Raw genomic sequence first — 18236 nt, 5'->3', positions numbered from 1 at the left:
ACTTCTTAACGGCCATCCTTTTCACATAGTAAATAGTGAAGTGTTAGTCGTGATATTACTGTTTGTTGGTTTTTGAATGCGACAAATCCCAAGCTCCGTTTCTTAATCAGAGCAGGCTACTACGAATACTTTTGAAGAATTCCTAATAAAGTCACTCTAATCGGAATTTTAAACTCGAGTAATAAAATTTGTATTCTTCAGTTTTCTCATAGTTATACAATTCGATATTATTTATAGTGTATCACTTTATTTATGAATGAGTTTAAAAATTAATCTGCTGAAGTAGCCGTCGTAATGGATAGTCACAATTAGACGATTTGGAAATCGTCACGCCTTACCAGAGAAAGTCTTCTTCAATTCACAATGGGAATACTTGCAGTAGCACATAACATTTGTGGATATAAGTGCATAGCAGGTAGAAAGCGAAAAAAATACAAAAAATTATAAAAAATAGAAGAGATCCTAAGCTCACCTACAGTACTCATGTAGTATAGTTTTTTTTTTTTTTCAATCTTTTCTGGTTGGGAGATACATAAGACTCTAAGCTGTATAAAAATAGCTGAAGATATCTATTGCTTGACCAGCAAATATTAGGCCAATTTCAAATAAAAAGGGAGTAATCATAATGTTTATTCATTAACGTATGGTACTCACCTAAGTTACTCCAAATCTCCCTATTAGCGGGGTCAGTCATCAGTTGACAGAGAATTGTCCGAAATACTTGACTTATATTACTGTTGGGTGGAGGTTATGCTTTGAATAGATAGAATAATGGATTCTTAACTGTTGAGCTGTCTTACATTCCTTAGTTCAACATTAACTGAAGAGGTCCTACGGAATATTTGCTTCAGAATTATTCAGAAAATCAGTCGTGTTTGGCTCGAATTTTTGATGAAGTAGGTCTTTTTTTCTTTGTCATTTCTACATTTTAATCGGGTGTTCGATTTGCTCTGTAGTCCCTCACTATTCGTAATGGTAGATTAATATTAATCATCCAACTTTCCTACCAATACCTGAAGGGTTTGTTTTTTTTTCTTCTTATTTCTGCACCTGAATGACTATTTTGCTGCCAACAGCTACCAGTATTAGTATCTTGTAGAGGATAGTGACTTGTATCCCTTCTTTTACTTTTATTAACATTGCAATGCGCAGATCAATATTTTAAGGACATCTAAACATTCCTTCAATTCAAATTTCTGTGCATGTCTTAATGTCGAAAAGATAAATTAGTCGAACTGAAATAATTCAAGACTCAAACCTGTCTGATTTCCCACAAAAAATAATCTAATTCACCTTGTTGGCAAACACGGTGCATGCCCTTAATGAAGAACTTGTATTGATGGATGCCATAGAAAACTGGCATCATCATCATTCCGTTCTTGGAATTTTGGTTTGAAATTTGTGGATGCTCTTATTCCATTTGATTTCATAAAATGAGTTCAGTATTAGGGCCATTGCTGAAACCATTCGAAAGTATCCAGTATTTTAAGCTTAGCAAGTGTATTATATTTAATCAGTCGTGATAATAGCATTAAATCTTCCCTTTAATGCTAACCTGAGTCTCGACAAAAAGCGATTTTTATGTCACATGAAGTGCTTGATCATGTCATGTGTCTAAGTCTTTGTGTCAAAATACCCTGAATTCAAATAAGCTTTCAAGCTAGTTATGTAACTTGTAGATATCTCTTTCCACGAGTTATATACTAACTCTGAAGTATATAATAATGTTCACTTGTTGAACACGTGATTATTCTTATCACATCTCTAAACATGGGCCTGTAGTTGCGAATTTAAATGCGACATTGAACCTGTTTGAATGTTTTTAGATTCCATTTCATCTACAGAGGCGAGTCCGCCCTCTTGTTACTTTTTATTGGAGGTCTGAAGTGGTTAGAAAAATGTCTAGGTTTGGTTTCTAGAGTAAGGTTTTCAGATGATCTAACCCTTACCACACCCACGGTATTACTAATTGCTAATGTTATAGGTTTGCAACCTTTGATTCATAGGATTCATCTAATCAGGCACTGGTTTACCTAGCTTCAGAGGAACGTTATTGTATTAACAGCACTGGCGACATCTAGTGCTCAATCTGAAAGCTGATTAATCACACTTGCTTATCCACAGCTAACACAGAATTTTAGGCTTTCTTATCGGCTTCAAATGATGTTACAACTTCTCCAAAAATCTGCAGGTATAGAATACTTCTCTTCTTCACTGAGAGAAAGCATCTTCGCTTAAAGAATACTGTTTTTCTAAACAGTTTTTCCGGATACTTAAACGACTACCAGTTATGAAATTACTGTAGACTGGCGTAGAGTAGAAGATAAATTTGCATTTATAAAATGAGGGAACTAATTGCGAGCGAACTATTTGTTTATCAAGTCCGTCGACTTCAGCTTTCTTTTGACAACCGATCCTCAACTTCTACCCAGGTAAAAATCGTTTAAAAACGAAACTAAATATGAAAGGAAAACATTCTTAAATCATTATTTGATTATTGACAATCATTAGGTTAAAATGATTTATGCCTTATATTCCGAGATATTAGATTTTATGCTTAAACCTGTAAAAATGCGTTGCTCATAACGATTTTTAGAACTTCTAAGCTTGCTTAATACTAGCTACCGCTCTTCATCCGTTCCTGCTACTTGTGGCCTATGAAGTAAGTCTCTATCGGTGTGTCACAGAAACTATAATCTGCAATTGTTAAAAGCAAAATGTCACTTTTTCTATCCAGCTAACCTTTAGTTCGGCAACGCACACAGCAGACTGTCTTGCATCCTTTCATAGGCGAGATTTATTGTATAGAAAGGAAAATAAATTCCATCATAAAAGGTGTTGCTCCCAATAGTAACCCGGCTGCAATGTCCTTAAGGTTATATTTTCATTTTTTCCCCTTTTTTTGGAATGATTATTTTGTCCATTATTTTTTTCGAATTTTTTTCTATTTTGCTATTTTGGTCCAAATGTTTTGCAATCCAAAATATAGTTGAAATGTTAAAGATTATTTCTTCAAAATTAAATGGAGAGTGGAATGTGTTACCAATGGCAATTTTCCTTCCTCTTTCATAAATAATATTCATATTTTTTCATGTTTGCATGTATAATGAAAATAGATGTGTTTAAAGGTTGGCGCTGAGTTTCACGAATTGACATGCTGTAATCATACACTGTTGTTATTTTATTTAACTTTCTTTACTTCTGTAGAATTCCGGATACGAGAAGCTAGTAGGAATAAATGGAATTATAATGAAAAGTTCAACTGGACTTTTGCTCTCTGAATGCTGTATAAATGGTTGGTTCGCACGCAAAACTAGAATTTTTGTTGTAGCCTTTTTCGAACTAAGTTCATACTAAGACATTCGTGTTCTTCGTATGATTCAAACTCTAGTAGCGATGGTGCGTGGATTGAGACTATCAAAGTTGCACAGTCAGCATTATAGATGAGTTGAGTTGCAAAATTCTGGTATTGGAGATTAATAAATGCCATTTTTTTATTTTAAATCGCCTTCCTTGTTTCTCTTTTTATTCTCATTATAACGGTTATTTAAGAAATACCCGTTATAATTACAAATTATGCACAATTTTGTAACAAGTCTACAAGATTTGTTTTATTTATTTTGTATAAGTTTAGGATCGGTCTTTTTTTTTTTTTTGTCTTTCCGGTTTCTTTCTCAACTCTACCATCATTTCCTCCACACATATATACACACACACACAGAGGCTACGAAACAATGTTTAGTATTTGCCATTTTCTTCGCAAGTATGTGCCGTAGCAGAAAGATTACACCCAGAGAATCTCTCTGTATGTTGCCCCACAAACCCATTCGCCATATCGTTAACTAGGCCTTCATATGCGGTTCCAACAAACCTCATCAGGGAGAGTGCTAGCTTCGAACATTTATTTATTGCCCGGATCTTCTTTCACCTAACAACAATAGTTGCATAAACCGTTGACATTAAATTTTTTGTAAACTCATGAAGGCCAAAATTTATATAAGTGAGTTAAAAAAAAATCTAATTTACAGAAAACATCTGTTTATGAATATAAATACATTTAACATGAGATTATATTTAATACTTCGATATCAACAATACAAAAAGAAACAAGTATTGATAAACTCTGATTATGATGATATTTTACTCATTTTCAATGTAGGATAACAATTTATGGTAGCCTGTTTACATTATCACTAAACGTCCACGTACAATAGCCCATATTTTTCAAGTATTTTTCTTTTTAATTTTCAAAGTGTGTACTCACAAAGCTAAAAATTTAAAGCTGCTGCTGCTATCCAAACATTTCCAACCTGTTTTTAATTTTCTGTGTGGCATCATCTCGTAGCGGATTAAATCTCAATCATTATTTGATGTAAACAAGGTGCTGTAATTGACTCAGAAATAATAAAGAAACCTGATAAGATACTGGTCTGAAATCCCATTGTGATATAGAAGTGTTATGCAAACATAGCTACCACCTAATATTTAAAAGTAACTTTGCCTCTATGACCTAATCTTGTCATTTGTTACTTGATTGGCCTACTTACGATCTTAAAAAGATAGAAAAGGATGCTAGAAAATAACTAGATATGAGTACTAAATGGCTGTTGCTATGACAACACGAACGATGAAGTCTGGCATATTCTTACAGCAATCCGAACATATTTCTCTATTGCTGCATCTTCTGGACTAGATCAAATATTATAAAATGGGTTGTCGTGCGATAGTGAAACATCTAGTAACACCTTCTTACCATAAACGAAGGAAATTTAAATCATCTTTGAATGAACATTATCTTGTGAATGCGTTTTCTGACAAAGAATTGTTTATTATTAGGAGTCCAGACTTCCTCTAGGAAGTCCTGCACTCATCAAGGGAGGCCAGATATCACCCGCACCAGCTGTCATATCTTTTCTTGAATTTATTTACACTGTTTGCACTGACAACCTCCAAAGGCGATCCATTCCAATCACGCACCGTTCTATGAGAACGAAATAGACCTCTCATCCTCTTCTTCGCTATAGAAATTCACTGTGGAATTGTTGCATTATTCACCTATAGAAATTATATCAAGTACCTTTGGAGATCGTTGCTAAATGTTTGCTATTCTGGATGGTATTACCAATGTGGAGGTATATGCACTTCTTGGGCAATAAAATAATGATTCAGGTACTTTAATGCATCGAGTTGCCATACGTATAACTTAATGTTGAGTAGATTGTCAATATCAGATATTATCCTCTTCAATATAGCATTGTGTTGACTCAATTAGTATTTGAAAAGATTTGGTATTAACTGCCGATGAGGTCAAATTCAAATTAGTATATCATTAATATCATAATCATCTAATGTTAAAATATTGATTATAATATACCTTTAAGTGTCTTTATCTGCATGAAAAGCAAAATTGAAATAAATTAGGGATAACAATATTCACAGTTGCGACTGCATTCATAAGCCCGTTTTCCCAATCATTTATATATAGTATTTAGTCCCAAACAATGGCCTGTCAGTGCCGATACAAATATCTCTGGTCCTTTATTCTAATTTCTTTAATCTGTAAAATATATTCATCATTATCTGTGCAAAAAACTTCGACGAAGCGATCATAAACACGATAGACAGCTCGTGACAGGTTTGTGCTAAAAATACTCCTTTGCGTACTTGGGATTACTTGTTGATATTTGAATGACTTACGTGTTTCAGCCGGTTAAATTAATTCAGAAGTACATGTCACTGAACCACTAACGAAGCATGGCCACAACGGTTCTCTGCCAAACAAGGAAGTAATTGACTTCCGTATCGTCATTTTATCCGCTGCAAGACAAAGGAATTCTCAAGTAGCTCAAGATAGCTAAGAGTGATCAATATATATATAATTTTTGTAATAGCTTAAAGGAAAAGCAGCTGAAAGTATTTTATCATGAAATATCGTTTAGCGTTCTTTTCGACTTATGATTTTTAAGTTAAGCATTAAAATTTATTAACAGTTTCAGTGCAGAATAAATGTTTATTTATTGTCTCTGATAGTTATCTATTTTGCTCGATATTTTTCAGAATAGAATTAAGTAGTGGTTACTTTGCACTGTCAAATTAAACTAACAATATCTTTTTATTAGAAAGGTGCTTCCGGATCTTAGTAAAATTTTAAAAAAATCTAAAAGATAAAGAAAAATCCATGATTATAATATTTTAAATTATTTTATTATTTTGTTTTCATAAGGATATGGATGATTTTTCGTTTAAAAATTAGACATGATTATGAAGTCGGTACTTTGTTGAAACGAATAGTACTTAAAAATCGGGTCTATTATTGCTCACCTTGCAAATACAGAAAGGCAATTACATATCCACTGCATAGGTTTCTCATGTTGTAGGCTGAGCTCATCACAAGAGGGAGATCTGCAGTTTTGTTAGGAGACTCCAGGAGGCCGCCAGATAACGCACGTGTTCTTCGTCAAAAGGAAATGCCTTAATATCCGGACCCTGACAGTTTTGGAGGTCGCGTATTCGTATACTGCTTACATCGGAGTTAAGATGAGGAAGGCTTTGTTCCAACTAGAAGTTTATGTGGCCACTCCTATGATGTGTCTGTGTATACATTCCTTGTCTTAACTTCCTATTGCTGGTGCCACCACTGCCATTGTGAAATGAGATTATAAGGAGCCGCTTATCGGCATTCATGCTCCGAGCGCCGTATGCCCATGCTGAAACGGCGCGTGCGCTCTAACTCGTACACTTTGCACGTGGGAATGAAGGAAGAAGTGATAGTCTTGGCTAAACAATTCTGGTGGCTTCGGAAGACGAAGAGCAGAAGATGCGAAGCTCCTCCCACATGAATTTATAGGCTTTTCCTGTAGCTCTTCCATTTCTCTCAAGGAGATAGTTGTATTATAAGATTCTCTTTCTTTCTTTTCCTCTCTCATTCCCTTCCTCATACTTGGAGTCTCATTCACAATCTTGTTCTGCCTATTTCTTCCAGTCCTTTAGAGTTTTTTTTTATTTTTTTAAGTCCGTGATATGATTGCGTTGGTCGATGAGAGTGACACTAATTAAGTTTTGAAATCTGGCGGATTATTTTTGCATTTTATCTGACATCTTTGCTTCTTAGATAAAATATTTTATTATCATTCGGTGTTATTTGGCGTTGGACGCATTGATAGGTTGCACCAATGCAGTAGTATTATCAATATTTTTTACATTTAGTTCCTAATTTACTTTTCACAACGTCTAGACTCAATTTTCGAACGTACAATATATTCTTTTTGTAGATTTTTATTTAAATATTTGGTTTAATCTGAATACGCTTTTAATGAATAATTTCTAGCAAGTCTTTTATTTTGTACTTTCAATAGAAAATTATGAATACAAGTTTCTCTGGACGATATTTCTTTAATTACTTAGCTGACATAACTAATTCACACGGAATTTATAGAAAGATAATTATGAATTTAAAAAATAAATGCGATATTCTTTTCGAATGAAAAGAATTAATATTTTCTAAAAAACGATATTAAAATCTACATTTCGTTTATTAACTTTTTAAAAGAATAATATATATTGCTCAACAGACACGTAGATTGATTTACATTTTAAAATTTTTTGTAGTTTGCGATTGATCTTCTGCTCACAGATGTGTTCCATGCTTTCAATTGTTTAAACTTGTAATTTTTTCGTGTTAAATGTCAACTGATTTGCTATTTAAACGATGGGAACATGCAGGTATTAATAAATAATGCTTAGATCTTTATGAATTAAGTATGACCGAGAATATTTTTCCTATATATCTAATTACATTTTAGATGAACAGCTTGAGTTATCCGTCTAAAATTTAATATAAATGATTGAAATTTAAATGAAAATAATGATCATTTACTTTTGAATATTTCCATGCTGCAGATAATCATGAAATATACCAAAACAACAAAGAAACCTAAATCACTATCAGATTTCAGTAATATCAGCTCCGGTTCGGTCCTTAATATGGTATCGTTCATTTCTGTGGAAGATCAACATTACTGTTAATGAGAACAATGTAGCTCTCCTGTTCTTGGTGTACAGTATATGATCACAAACGGCATCGTGTTGATTGTCTGCCCATTTGATGCTATTAATTTGTTTCCTTTTGTTTTCGCTTTGCGCCTAATAAATGAGATTGCTATTGAATATTATTTGTTTATGTATGTAATTTCAGTGTTCTGTTTTGTTTACAATTAATTTCTAACATGCATTGTCATATAGAATCTTTCTATAATCATTATGGAGAAAGGATAATTATTAATGTACATCTCGAGTGTATTTCTGTATGAAGCAACTAATAAACCTCGAATTAGATATTTTGAACTTCGTTGATTTCATAGTAGTTCGGAACTTCCCAGTGCTGTGCTAAGTTGGTAGAAAGTAGATAACTTAGCGACTGCACTTGCATCCTCAAAATAAGAGTGTAGAGCAGTACTACCAACTGCTATCTGATCCGATCCAATATTCGTTCGCATGTTAGGCTCATGGCTTCAAAATCAAATAATTTGTCCTCATGTAAACCTATCTTAATAGGTTCTTATGTCTAGAGGAGCCTCCATACCTCAGTTGTTATTGATAATAACCTGCTGTTAGAAAGACCTTATAGAACTCTTATAATATTGTTTACTTTTGATGAACATTTCTTTTTCTCAAAAACTCGGATTTTTCACCCTCGAAAAATAGACAAACCGGCCAGAAGAACACTAGGAATTAAGAATAAGACAATACACCACCCTCGTAGTCTTAATTGCTTAGGCTCTCATTGTAAACATCAACAGCCCAGTCTGGTTTATTTCGTAAGGATGGGAAGGAGAATCAACTTCCTCTCTTTCATTGGCTAACCCTTCATCGGTGGAAAAGCCGTTATAAAAGTTCGCCTCATTACATCCTGATTCAAATATACTTTTCGAATCAAGGAGGGGGAACCTCTTCGTTTTGGCTGCACTGAATTGATGTTCTAATATTTGATTCAGGCCGCATGTGAGAATAAAGATATTCTCAAGAGACAGTTAACGACTTGTTCAATGTGACTTCAATGTTAAAAAATTATTTGAATATAGGATAATGAATAAAGCAATTTTCGATATTATTTGTACTGCGAATAGTTGGAAGACTGATAGAAAACTTATAATTTCAGATAATTTAGCATTCATCCGGGTAGATACAGTTTCACTTTACGACCAACAAGCAGCGGGTCCGAATCAATCCTATTGTGGCATAAGTGAATGCACAATTCTTTAGATGAGTGTAATGAGTTCCTCGTTCATTATTTGATGCCATCCTACTTATTGGAGGCCTGAAATTTCCATGTTTGGTTTCTAGAGCAGGATTTATGTTAATGGCGAACTCGTCCATAAAATGCTCGAAAATAACAATCTTCGAGCATTTTATGGACGAGTTCTCCTTTAACAACTATGAAGATGTTATATTTTAAATGTATTTTATTGCAGAGAAGAAAAGTAAATTGGGCGAAAGAAACAGATAAGTTTTCGTGGGAAGTATAGATTTCAAATTTCTAAAAGTTTAATAGCTACGGGAAAAAGAAAACGTTCATGATCATTGTCGTTAAAATTAACAAAAATCTATCTTTCAAGAAATGGAACTGAATTTTACTAGCATTCAGAGCAGCATGGTAAGTAAACCAAACAACACTAAGCCAAAATTTAGGATATTAATGGAGCTCAATTACTGGTGTAAATAAGTTTGAGGATACATCGTAGAAGAAAACTATAAATATCATGTGAATCAGTTGAAGTGTTACAAATATATATATTTGTAACACATGAGCAAAAAAAACGTCCATGACTGGAAACCAATGGAATGAATGTTTCCTGTTTCAAAACTTCATAAACTACACACACTATTCACCAAATTTAAATAAATATTGGAACAACTACCATTTCAGAATGAAACATGCAGATGTGTATATTTCTCTTCTCGCCCTTCGCTCATACTGATGTATAAGGTTAACAAGGCATATCTTCCGAGTCCACTGTACATCCATCAAAAGCACATGGAATAGTCATAGATACGCGAAGATACCACACGAGCGTAGAAACACAAGAAGCCCTGGTTATTTCTTACAACTCGACAGGAGGATGTGTAAACTCTCACTCAGAGATTCAGTTTACTTCCGAATTACCACATATCAACCCTAATAATGCTAATTGGCCAGGAGTAATCATAATAACAGCCATGCATGCTAATTGGCAATCCGCATCGCAAACTACATTGGTGTAAAAGAACATTGACTCGTCAATTATTGATATTCTTTACAATAGTGTAGTATTGGAAGACTGATAGAAAGGAATAAGAAACTTATAATTTCAGATAATTTAGCATTCTTCCGGGTAGATACAGTTTCACTTTACGACCAACAAGCAGCGGGTCCGAATCAATCCTATTGTGGCATAAGTGAATGCACAATTCTTTAGATGAGTGATATGAACTGAAGAGTGTATAACGTACGCCCGATAAAGAAACGTCTTATGCTTGAGTGGGATTTCCCAACCTTAAGAAAATATATCTTCAGCTGTTTCTCCTGGTACGTACCTCGAATTTTGGTTGTAGTGCATGGAAGGGATGACCGCTAACGAATATGCACCATTTCTGGATAACACAATGCTTCCTACATTGCGGTAGTTTTCAGCATGGTCATGGTGTATATGTTACTGTGGCTGAAAAACTTGACTGGTTTACACAGTCCAGATCGGAATCGAAACTGCTTCGGACGGAATGGAACGTTGAGTACAAAAATAACTTTGTAGCAAACTAACTTAAATATAAATGATAAAATGTAAAGGTGTGAAAATGGAAGAATACAGGGGGAATATAATTAGGAATATACTCGTATAGTCAAAAAATATTTCCGTAGAATTCTAAATCACATATTGACTGAAGTAGAGCAGGTGACCCCTCCCCCCCCAAAAAAAAAATCAGCCTTGTACACATTAGTAGTGTTACCTCAATTGCTCTGTGGACTGTCATGGTTTGTAAAAACAGTCATGTTAAAAGTGTCTTAAACTGAAACTTCTTAGAAACAGAACGAGTGTATAAAATGAATACTTGATCAAGTAGCTTTGAAACAAAATGTCTAAAATGTGATCGGTTGCTAAAAAAATTTACTCGGAATTCTCTCAACCACAAGTGTTACCTGCGATATGACAGGATCAACACTGCAAATGCAGTCATACTATTTTGCTTTAACTGGAAGAACAGAGTAGTCTGTTCAGAATAGTACACTAATAAAGATTATATCAACTACCATCTATCAAAGTCAAGTCTAGTTAGTGTAAATATGGAAAACCACTTAATCAGTTGATGCAGTATTTGAACTATTGCGGATATTCAAATTCATATCGGAAAGATCGTAGAATCGAGGCCTTAGCAACATTTGCTCCTGTGTTAGAAAAAAATGTGGGTTCGAATCCCGAGTGAGTTATCCAGTCTTGTCAAAAATTGTCGGGGTGCAAGAAACAGACAGACGGCACAATTAACAGGCCTAATACACCCTCTGTCCAAAAAGAAACCGAACGATTCGAAAATAGAAGAAACTAGTGGCGCCATCTGTTGTATCTTTTTCTTGTCGAAAGCGGCAACCTTCATTAGTGTTGTGTCAACTGATTATGACATTTGTTTCATTAGAAGCCAGTTATAGTGCCAAGAGTGACTCTGTTTTGACGAACGGTCGGTCGTCACGATATGCGACGTCATGCTCTATGCGACGAATTCTCGCTATCAATTGCTTCAAAACTTCGAATAAAACTTACCATTGACCGTTTGTCCAGGCGGAACGAATTATTTGTGGATAATGGCCTAGGAATCGTAGAAACAAATCAACATTGTCTTTACCTTCGACTTCTCCAAGCGACTTTTTTGGATGTCCCTCTGCTTGTGGTCTCCACTCAGCACACTGCCGCTTTGTTTCGGCTCGTACTCGAAACATCACGTTTCGTTACCAGTAACGATCGTTTCAAGGAAGTTTGAGTCCTTACGAGCGGTTTTAAAGAGGTCCTTGCAGTGTTCAATTCAATACATTTTTTGGTCGTCGGTCAACTTGTGGGGAACAAATCGCGAAATCAGTTTATTTACGAAGCCCAAACTCTCTGTCAAAATGTTGTGCACAGTTGATTTTGGAATCCCCAATTTAATCAATCTAACGGACTATTTCGGGTTTTCTTTGATTCACGCACTTTTTGGATGTTAACTTCGCTCAGTCCAGTTTTTGGACGGTCCGGCTTTTCGTCTTTCTCACGACCACTTTGAAATCGCTTAAACCACTCGTAAACTTGAGTACGGGATAAGCATTCATCACCATATGCTTTTTGAAGCATTTGATGCGTTTAGGTAAAACTTTTACCATTTAACACAAAAAAAACATAAAAAAAAGTTTAACACAAAAGTCAATCGCAGCTCTCTGTTTGAAACTCATTTTCCGACTTCGTCAAAACACACTGTCACTATAACTCTGCTTCTAATGAAACAAATGTCATAAACAGTTGAAACAACACCAATGAAGGTTGCCGCTTTCGACAACAAAAGATACAACAAGTGGCGTCACTAGTCTCTTCTATTTTCGAAAAGTTCGGTTTCTTTTTGGACAGATTGGCTTCGTAAGTTCTTTCGTGATGCTGTTGCGAAATATCTCAGTAATGTGTTGAGATGAAATTACCAAATTATTGCTGACATACTCAACTTTCTGCTTCACCATCTTTCTGTGCCATTCTTAAATAGCCAACCACATCGCCGTTTATCATCGTTGCCCATTCTCAAGAAGCACGTACAGTGGTGTGTGCGCGCGTGCCCTCTTAATCTGTAATCAATCCATTATTAAATTTTATAAGTTCATTTTTGTTTTTAAATTATTTAATTTTTTAATAATTGTATTAAAATGGATTATCCCTAAGTTGAGTGGAGCGCATATTGCTGGCATTGTATAGAGTTAAATACTTTCATTTTGTCCAACAACGATACGAAGAAGATTCCTTAAAGTTAATACGAAAAAATTGAGATGTACTTAAGAACTTGTTAACACTGTACATCTTTAGAAAATAAATGATAAACTGCCTAGCAAACATTTATCTTTCACTAATAGATCAGCAACACATAAAAAATGCACAGAACTTATTCGACGATGGGCTTCTAACATTGATTGGACATCGTGATTTAAGATAATTCAAGGGGAGACGGTATCTGGGTTTACTGATATTTCAATAAAAAAAGGAATTGCGTATAGGCCTCTAGAAAGTTTCATGCTGATATCATTTTTGGGGCTAAGAAAATCCAGATATCTAGGTCAGAAAGGGATGGCATAATAATCGAAATATTTATCATTAGCAGCTTTAGAAAATGATTTCATTTGGATCCCTACGAAAGTTGCTAACCTGTAATTGTTAGGCTAGATAAACAGTATTTAAATAATCGAGAATAATCTAAACATGGAAATCTTTCAAGCCACTCGAAGTCTTCAAAAGGAGATTACATTAATTAGAAACCAGAGCTTATATTGAACATAAATCAGGACCAGTTTCGAAATTTTTGTTATTGATTTTGGGTTTATTAATACTTTTTTCACACTAGTATATTTGTAATAAAACAGTCTTCTTATTCGAAATAGCCTAAACAGTGGATGCAGAATAAAAATTTCAAAAGAGTCAGGTATCTTGGAAATATATTCTTTGTGGATATGATTGTCCGAGTTTGTACCCTTCCCCATTGAAAGCCTGAGTAGCTTTAAAACGCTTTTTGGTCTCTAAATCAGAGTTTGAAGTATCAAAAATAATAATAAGATATTCCTTAGCCCACCAACACTAGTCATACAGGTTTACAACCTTTCGTAAATGGAAGTCACATAAAAATAATTACATTTTTTAATCTCAGAAGTGAAAATGGTAGTGTAAGGTAAAATATTGCAATGATTGCAGCGTCGAAAAAAAATTTAGACATCTTTTTACTGCATATTTACAGTTATTGGTGGAAATCTCCGATGTGAACACCAAGACCATCTTCACTGAATGTAAGAATGATCTAAACGTAATGATTTCTCCAACCCCAGACACCTTTAAATGGTGTATTAAATTTTCGCACAAATCTGACCTGCTTTTTAACTTTGCCGAGATCGGTTGTTTATAACGGAATTATAAAAAAAGGTCATTTATTTAAGTAGCTTGTAGCATACCGTTTTTAATCGGTTGTGAAATCAGTCAATATAAAGAAACTGCCAGTTGCTTATGTTTTATGTTGTGGAAGATGATGATAATTTCAGTGCAATATTTTTAACTCGGGGAAAATTGTACTAAGGTAGTAGTTCTCTTTAGTGACTTCTGGGAAAAAAACCAAACATCACTAATCTAAGAATTTTTTATCCCAAGCTTTGTATCCGAATGCCTTTACAGAAGTATTTAATTCACTTAAGGTTGATTTCCTGTGCACGCGCGAGCACTCGCGCACAAATTCTTTGTTTCCATTTTGTTACTATTTAACTTTTTTTCCCCCTTGTATATTGAATCTTTTATGGATTTTGTTAGATAATATTTCTGAATCCGCCACTATCTCTTACATCAGTCCTTTATGTTCTCTTCTCTCGGCATAATTTTCCGCTTGTTGGTTTCTGGCATCTTTATTTAAAATATTTCTTTTTTTTTTTTCACAAATTATCAGTCTTTTGCTTTCCGTTCTTTTTTTGTACATCTTTAAAAACTACATGCGGACTCGTGAATGTACTCCTCTACATCAAATACATCTATTCTTTCCGACAAGAAGATTTTCGGTAAAGATGTAACATGGAGCAATAATCTGTAGTGAGCAGGCGTAGATAAATGATGAAGGCACCTTCCCTATCAAAGCCGATAATCATAACTTCGAGCCGTAGTGAAGATAGTTCTTAGATGTTGATTTGTCGTTCCCTAGTCGGAAATGTGAACCTTTAACTAGCTATTGCATATTGACTTTTGATGTCTGTGAAAAAAAACGATAAACTTGTGTTTAAGTTGAAATATGTATGAGAACAAAGTCGGTTTTTTTAATGTATGAATAAAATAATACGGTAGAACATTGCTGCGGTGAATTAATCAGACCTTAGATATTTAATTTAGAAGTTTTTTCTCTACATCGATCCTTGTTTGGTAGTAGTAGTCAACAATAATTAGCGTATGATGAGTTCCACATGGGTAGTACAGCACCATCTTATGAAACCATACTTCTCACAAATATTATTCCAAGTTTTCAGCTGAACTCAAATAACTATCTTTGATTGTTATTTGAGTTCAACCGAAGAATACAGTATTGAGATTAGGAATACTAATCTCAATACTTTACGAGATGGAGCGTTTCAATAATGGACATATTAAATAAACCACACCAAAATGCGTGCTTTGTATGAAATCTGACATAACTGCAGAATTGCTTCTCAAAGAAATAATTTTGTTACTGCTATCGCATTCCTTCATATCTCACATTCTCGACGCATGGAGAGGTATGCAGTTCATCCACAGTTTTGTGAAGATAAATTGAATTATAGAAAATGCATTCAGAATAAGGAAACTTAACGACTCAGCATAATCAATGAACTTTTCTGTAATAGCGTGCAACAACAAAGTTATTTTAAGAAATAGGTGTTTAGTGAAATGATGTAACTTTAAAGTACCCGTGAAGAAGATATGAATTAACAGCCAAATCATTTACAAAACTAAAAATTGATCTCCCTTATTTAAAGTACGTTTAGATTTAAAGTAAATTTAGATGCTTTGAAAGTCAAAGAATCAGATGTTCAGGATATATGATCACTAGATGCAAAAACCCGGTGTTCCATTATTTGACTGTGTTCTTTGTGTATTATATATATATATAAAGAATCATTATAATGCTCCATTTGGCAAATCGAGATTGAATGCAATTTCAATCTTTGAAGTTAATACGAGGCTTGACTGTAAATTTCGTCTTTAGGACATCGGATAATTCCATCGACCCTTACCCTGCTTAGTGGAGGCTTGAAGTGACCTGAAAGGGTTTTATGTTTGTTTCAACAGAAGGGTTGTTTGGCAACTTAGCCCAAGCGTAGTAATGTACTATGGGTTTTATAGTACATTACTTGCTTAGATAGGAGAGCCACATAAATGAATCAATTTGGGTTAGTGGAATGTTTTTTAAGTTGGTGTGGTGTTTTTCCTGATTATGCACATTTACTGAGCCTATGCTACGAGTACATCTTGTATATAATTGCGTGTGCTCTTCTGCTGTTTATTCTCTTTTATGGATGCTCATCTTCAGTCATTTGAAATGTTCTTATGAATCTTTCTCAAGTCGTTGACTGGATTTGAATCTTGACTTTTCAAACATGGTTATGGTGCCGCAAGCTCCAGGAATAGCATTATTTAGACTAGCACAGCACACACGGTTATCTTTAGTAAAGTACTGGTAAACAATGTTATAAATATTGTAGTGAAAATCTGAACCCTCCGCCTATTGGTTGTGGAGCGGGTACGTTAATCACTTGGCCTATCAAACAGGTCTGCTGCCGTTGCTGTAAAATAGGGGATATAGTATAATTAGTAGAATTAATTATCCTACCCTTAAACGCTCCATGATCATCATAATACAGTTATACGAATCATGCATTAAAAAGTAAATACGTTTTTAATGCATGATTCGCTATTCTTAATCTTGAAATGAGCCGTATGCATTTCATGATAGGAAATGAATTAATATTTACTGGCTCTGTCCTTGAGTAACCGTATTTTGATTGTAAACGTCACTTTATGAAATATAATACATTTCCTAATAGGATTTGCTATGATTTTTATTGAACTTTTCTAATGGCTTATTAAATTTAGTTTGCATTTCATGAATTGTGTATAATAATATACATCATTTCCATTCGGGACTTACAGGTAATCGATGTCCTTGATTGTATGTAAGGTGTTATATGTAAATGCTCAGCTATCCTTAATAGTGAAGTCTTATAGTGTTGATTTATTTCATAATTTTAGTAAAATAAATGCGTAACCTCATTAAACTAAGAACTATATTAGGTATTTGAAAATTTGACTCTCCCTTATTTAAAGTACAAAGCTTTATTATAAGGACTGGCTTAAAGGGGAGAAGCAAGAATGCTTTCATCTTCCCCGTTATCTGTAGAGGATAGTGTAGGGATAAGGTGTTATTGAGCTATTAAAGCTGTGATCATGGCAGGAGGGTAACAGCAATAGCCGAGCCTCAGTTAAAACTTCATTGGCTACTGTATAAGTAAAGCCATCTCTAAAAATAAGGACGATCCCTAGACCACTCAATAGTGGCCGAAAGACCGTCCAACTCAGCGTTAGCTCCACTCAGTGACGGGCTTCCCCACCACCGAGCAGAACCGCTCATATTCCAGGGAAAAGCATCCACCGACAAAGCCCCTCACCGGGCCATGCTGGAGAACACCCTCCCCGGAGACTCAAAATGCTCTCTCAGGCTCCCCCTCACTGGGAGCAAGCGTAAGAGAGTGAAACTCAGCGTTCCAGTGGGGGTAACAGCAACAACCGAGCCTCAGTTAGAACTTCATTGGCTACAGCATTGCCATCCATTACCCACCCAGGGTTTCATCCAACCGTACAAAGGTTTTAACCATTAACATTACTGACAGGATGGGTGAAGCACTAGTGCTTTTCATATTCCCCTTTATCTGTAATGAGAGTTGTTTGGGAATGGGAGGTTTGTGAGCAGTTAAGCTCGTCCTCTGAGGGCAGTTGTGTTAGCTATGATCAGTTGAGAGAAGAATAGCCTTCGGTCTTTTGTGTTTGTAGTAATCAGTCTCATTGTAATTGACGGCTTGTACGATTAGTGGGTTTGAATGTGAACTTGACTTCACGAAGAATTTTTCTGCAAGATTACGAAGAAAGGAGAAAATGTATGGAATGCCGGTTTCTCGGTGAATCTGTGAATTTCTGATGAACCACGGTGCATCCAGGAATCGTTCTAAGGCATTTGTTTTGGATTCTCTGCAATTTCGAAATGTTTGATCTTGAAGTGCGACTCCATGCTGGTGAGGCATAGGTAATGACTGGACGTATTACCATCCGGTAAAGAAGCAATTTATTATTTAGGTTTCATTTGCTTTACAAAGGCTTGTTCAAAGTTTTGTACTTTCAGTTATAAATATTTAGAAAATAAAGTGGTGTGTTAAAACTCCATTTTTTTTTTAAGTGGCTAGTTACTTTCTGATCGCTTTAATTTTT

The 18236-nt window shown here is 34.8% G+C and overlaps 1 protein-coding gene across 1 annotated transcript in view; it reads right to left on the bottom strand.

Moving 5' to 3' along the window:
• LOC150099759 (lachesin-like) overlaps positions 1 to 6443 on the bottom strand; it is a 187522-nt gene extending 181079 nt beyond the window's left edge. Inside the window, exon 1 of the mRNA XM_090403488.1 lies at positions 6322 to 6443. Within this exon, the coding sequence (XP_090259614.1) occupies positions 6322 to 6388 (67 nt within the window). The 5' untranslated portion in view covers positions 6389 to 6443. The remainder of the gene's footprint in view (positions 1 to 6321) is intronic.
• Positions 6444 to 18236: the final 11793 nt, after the last annotated feature.

Source organism: Typopeltis vanoorti, chromosome 14, assembly GCF_054136105.1.
Source record: "Typopeltis vanoorti isolate ZY-2024b chromosome 14, IOZ_Tvanoo_1.0, whole genome shotgun sequence".
NCBI classification, from domain to species: domain Eukaryota; kingdom Metazoa; phylum Arthropoda; class Arachnida; order Uropygi; family Thelyphonidae; genus Typopeltis; species Typopeltis vanoorti.
Note: the sequence above shows the minus strand (reverse complement) of the source record. Positions and strands in the feature narration are given on the sequence as shown.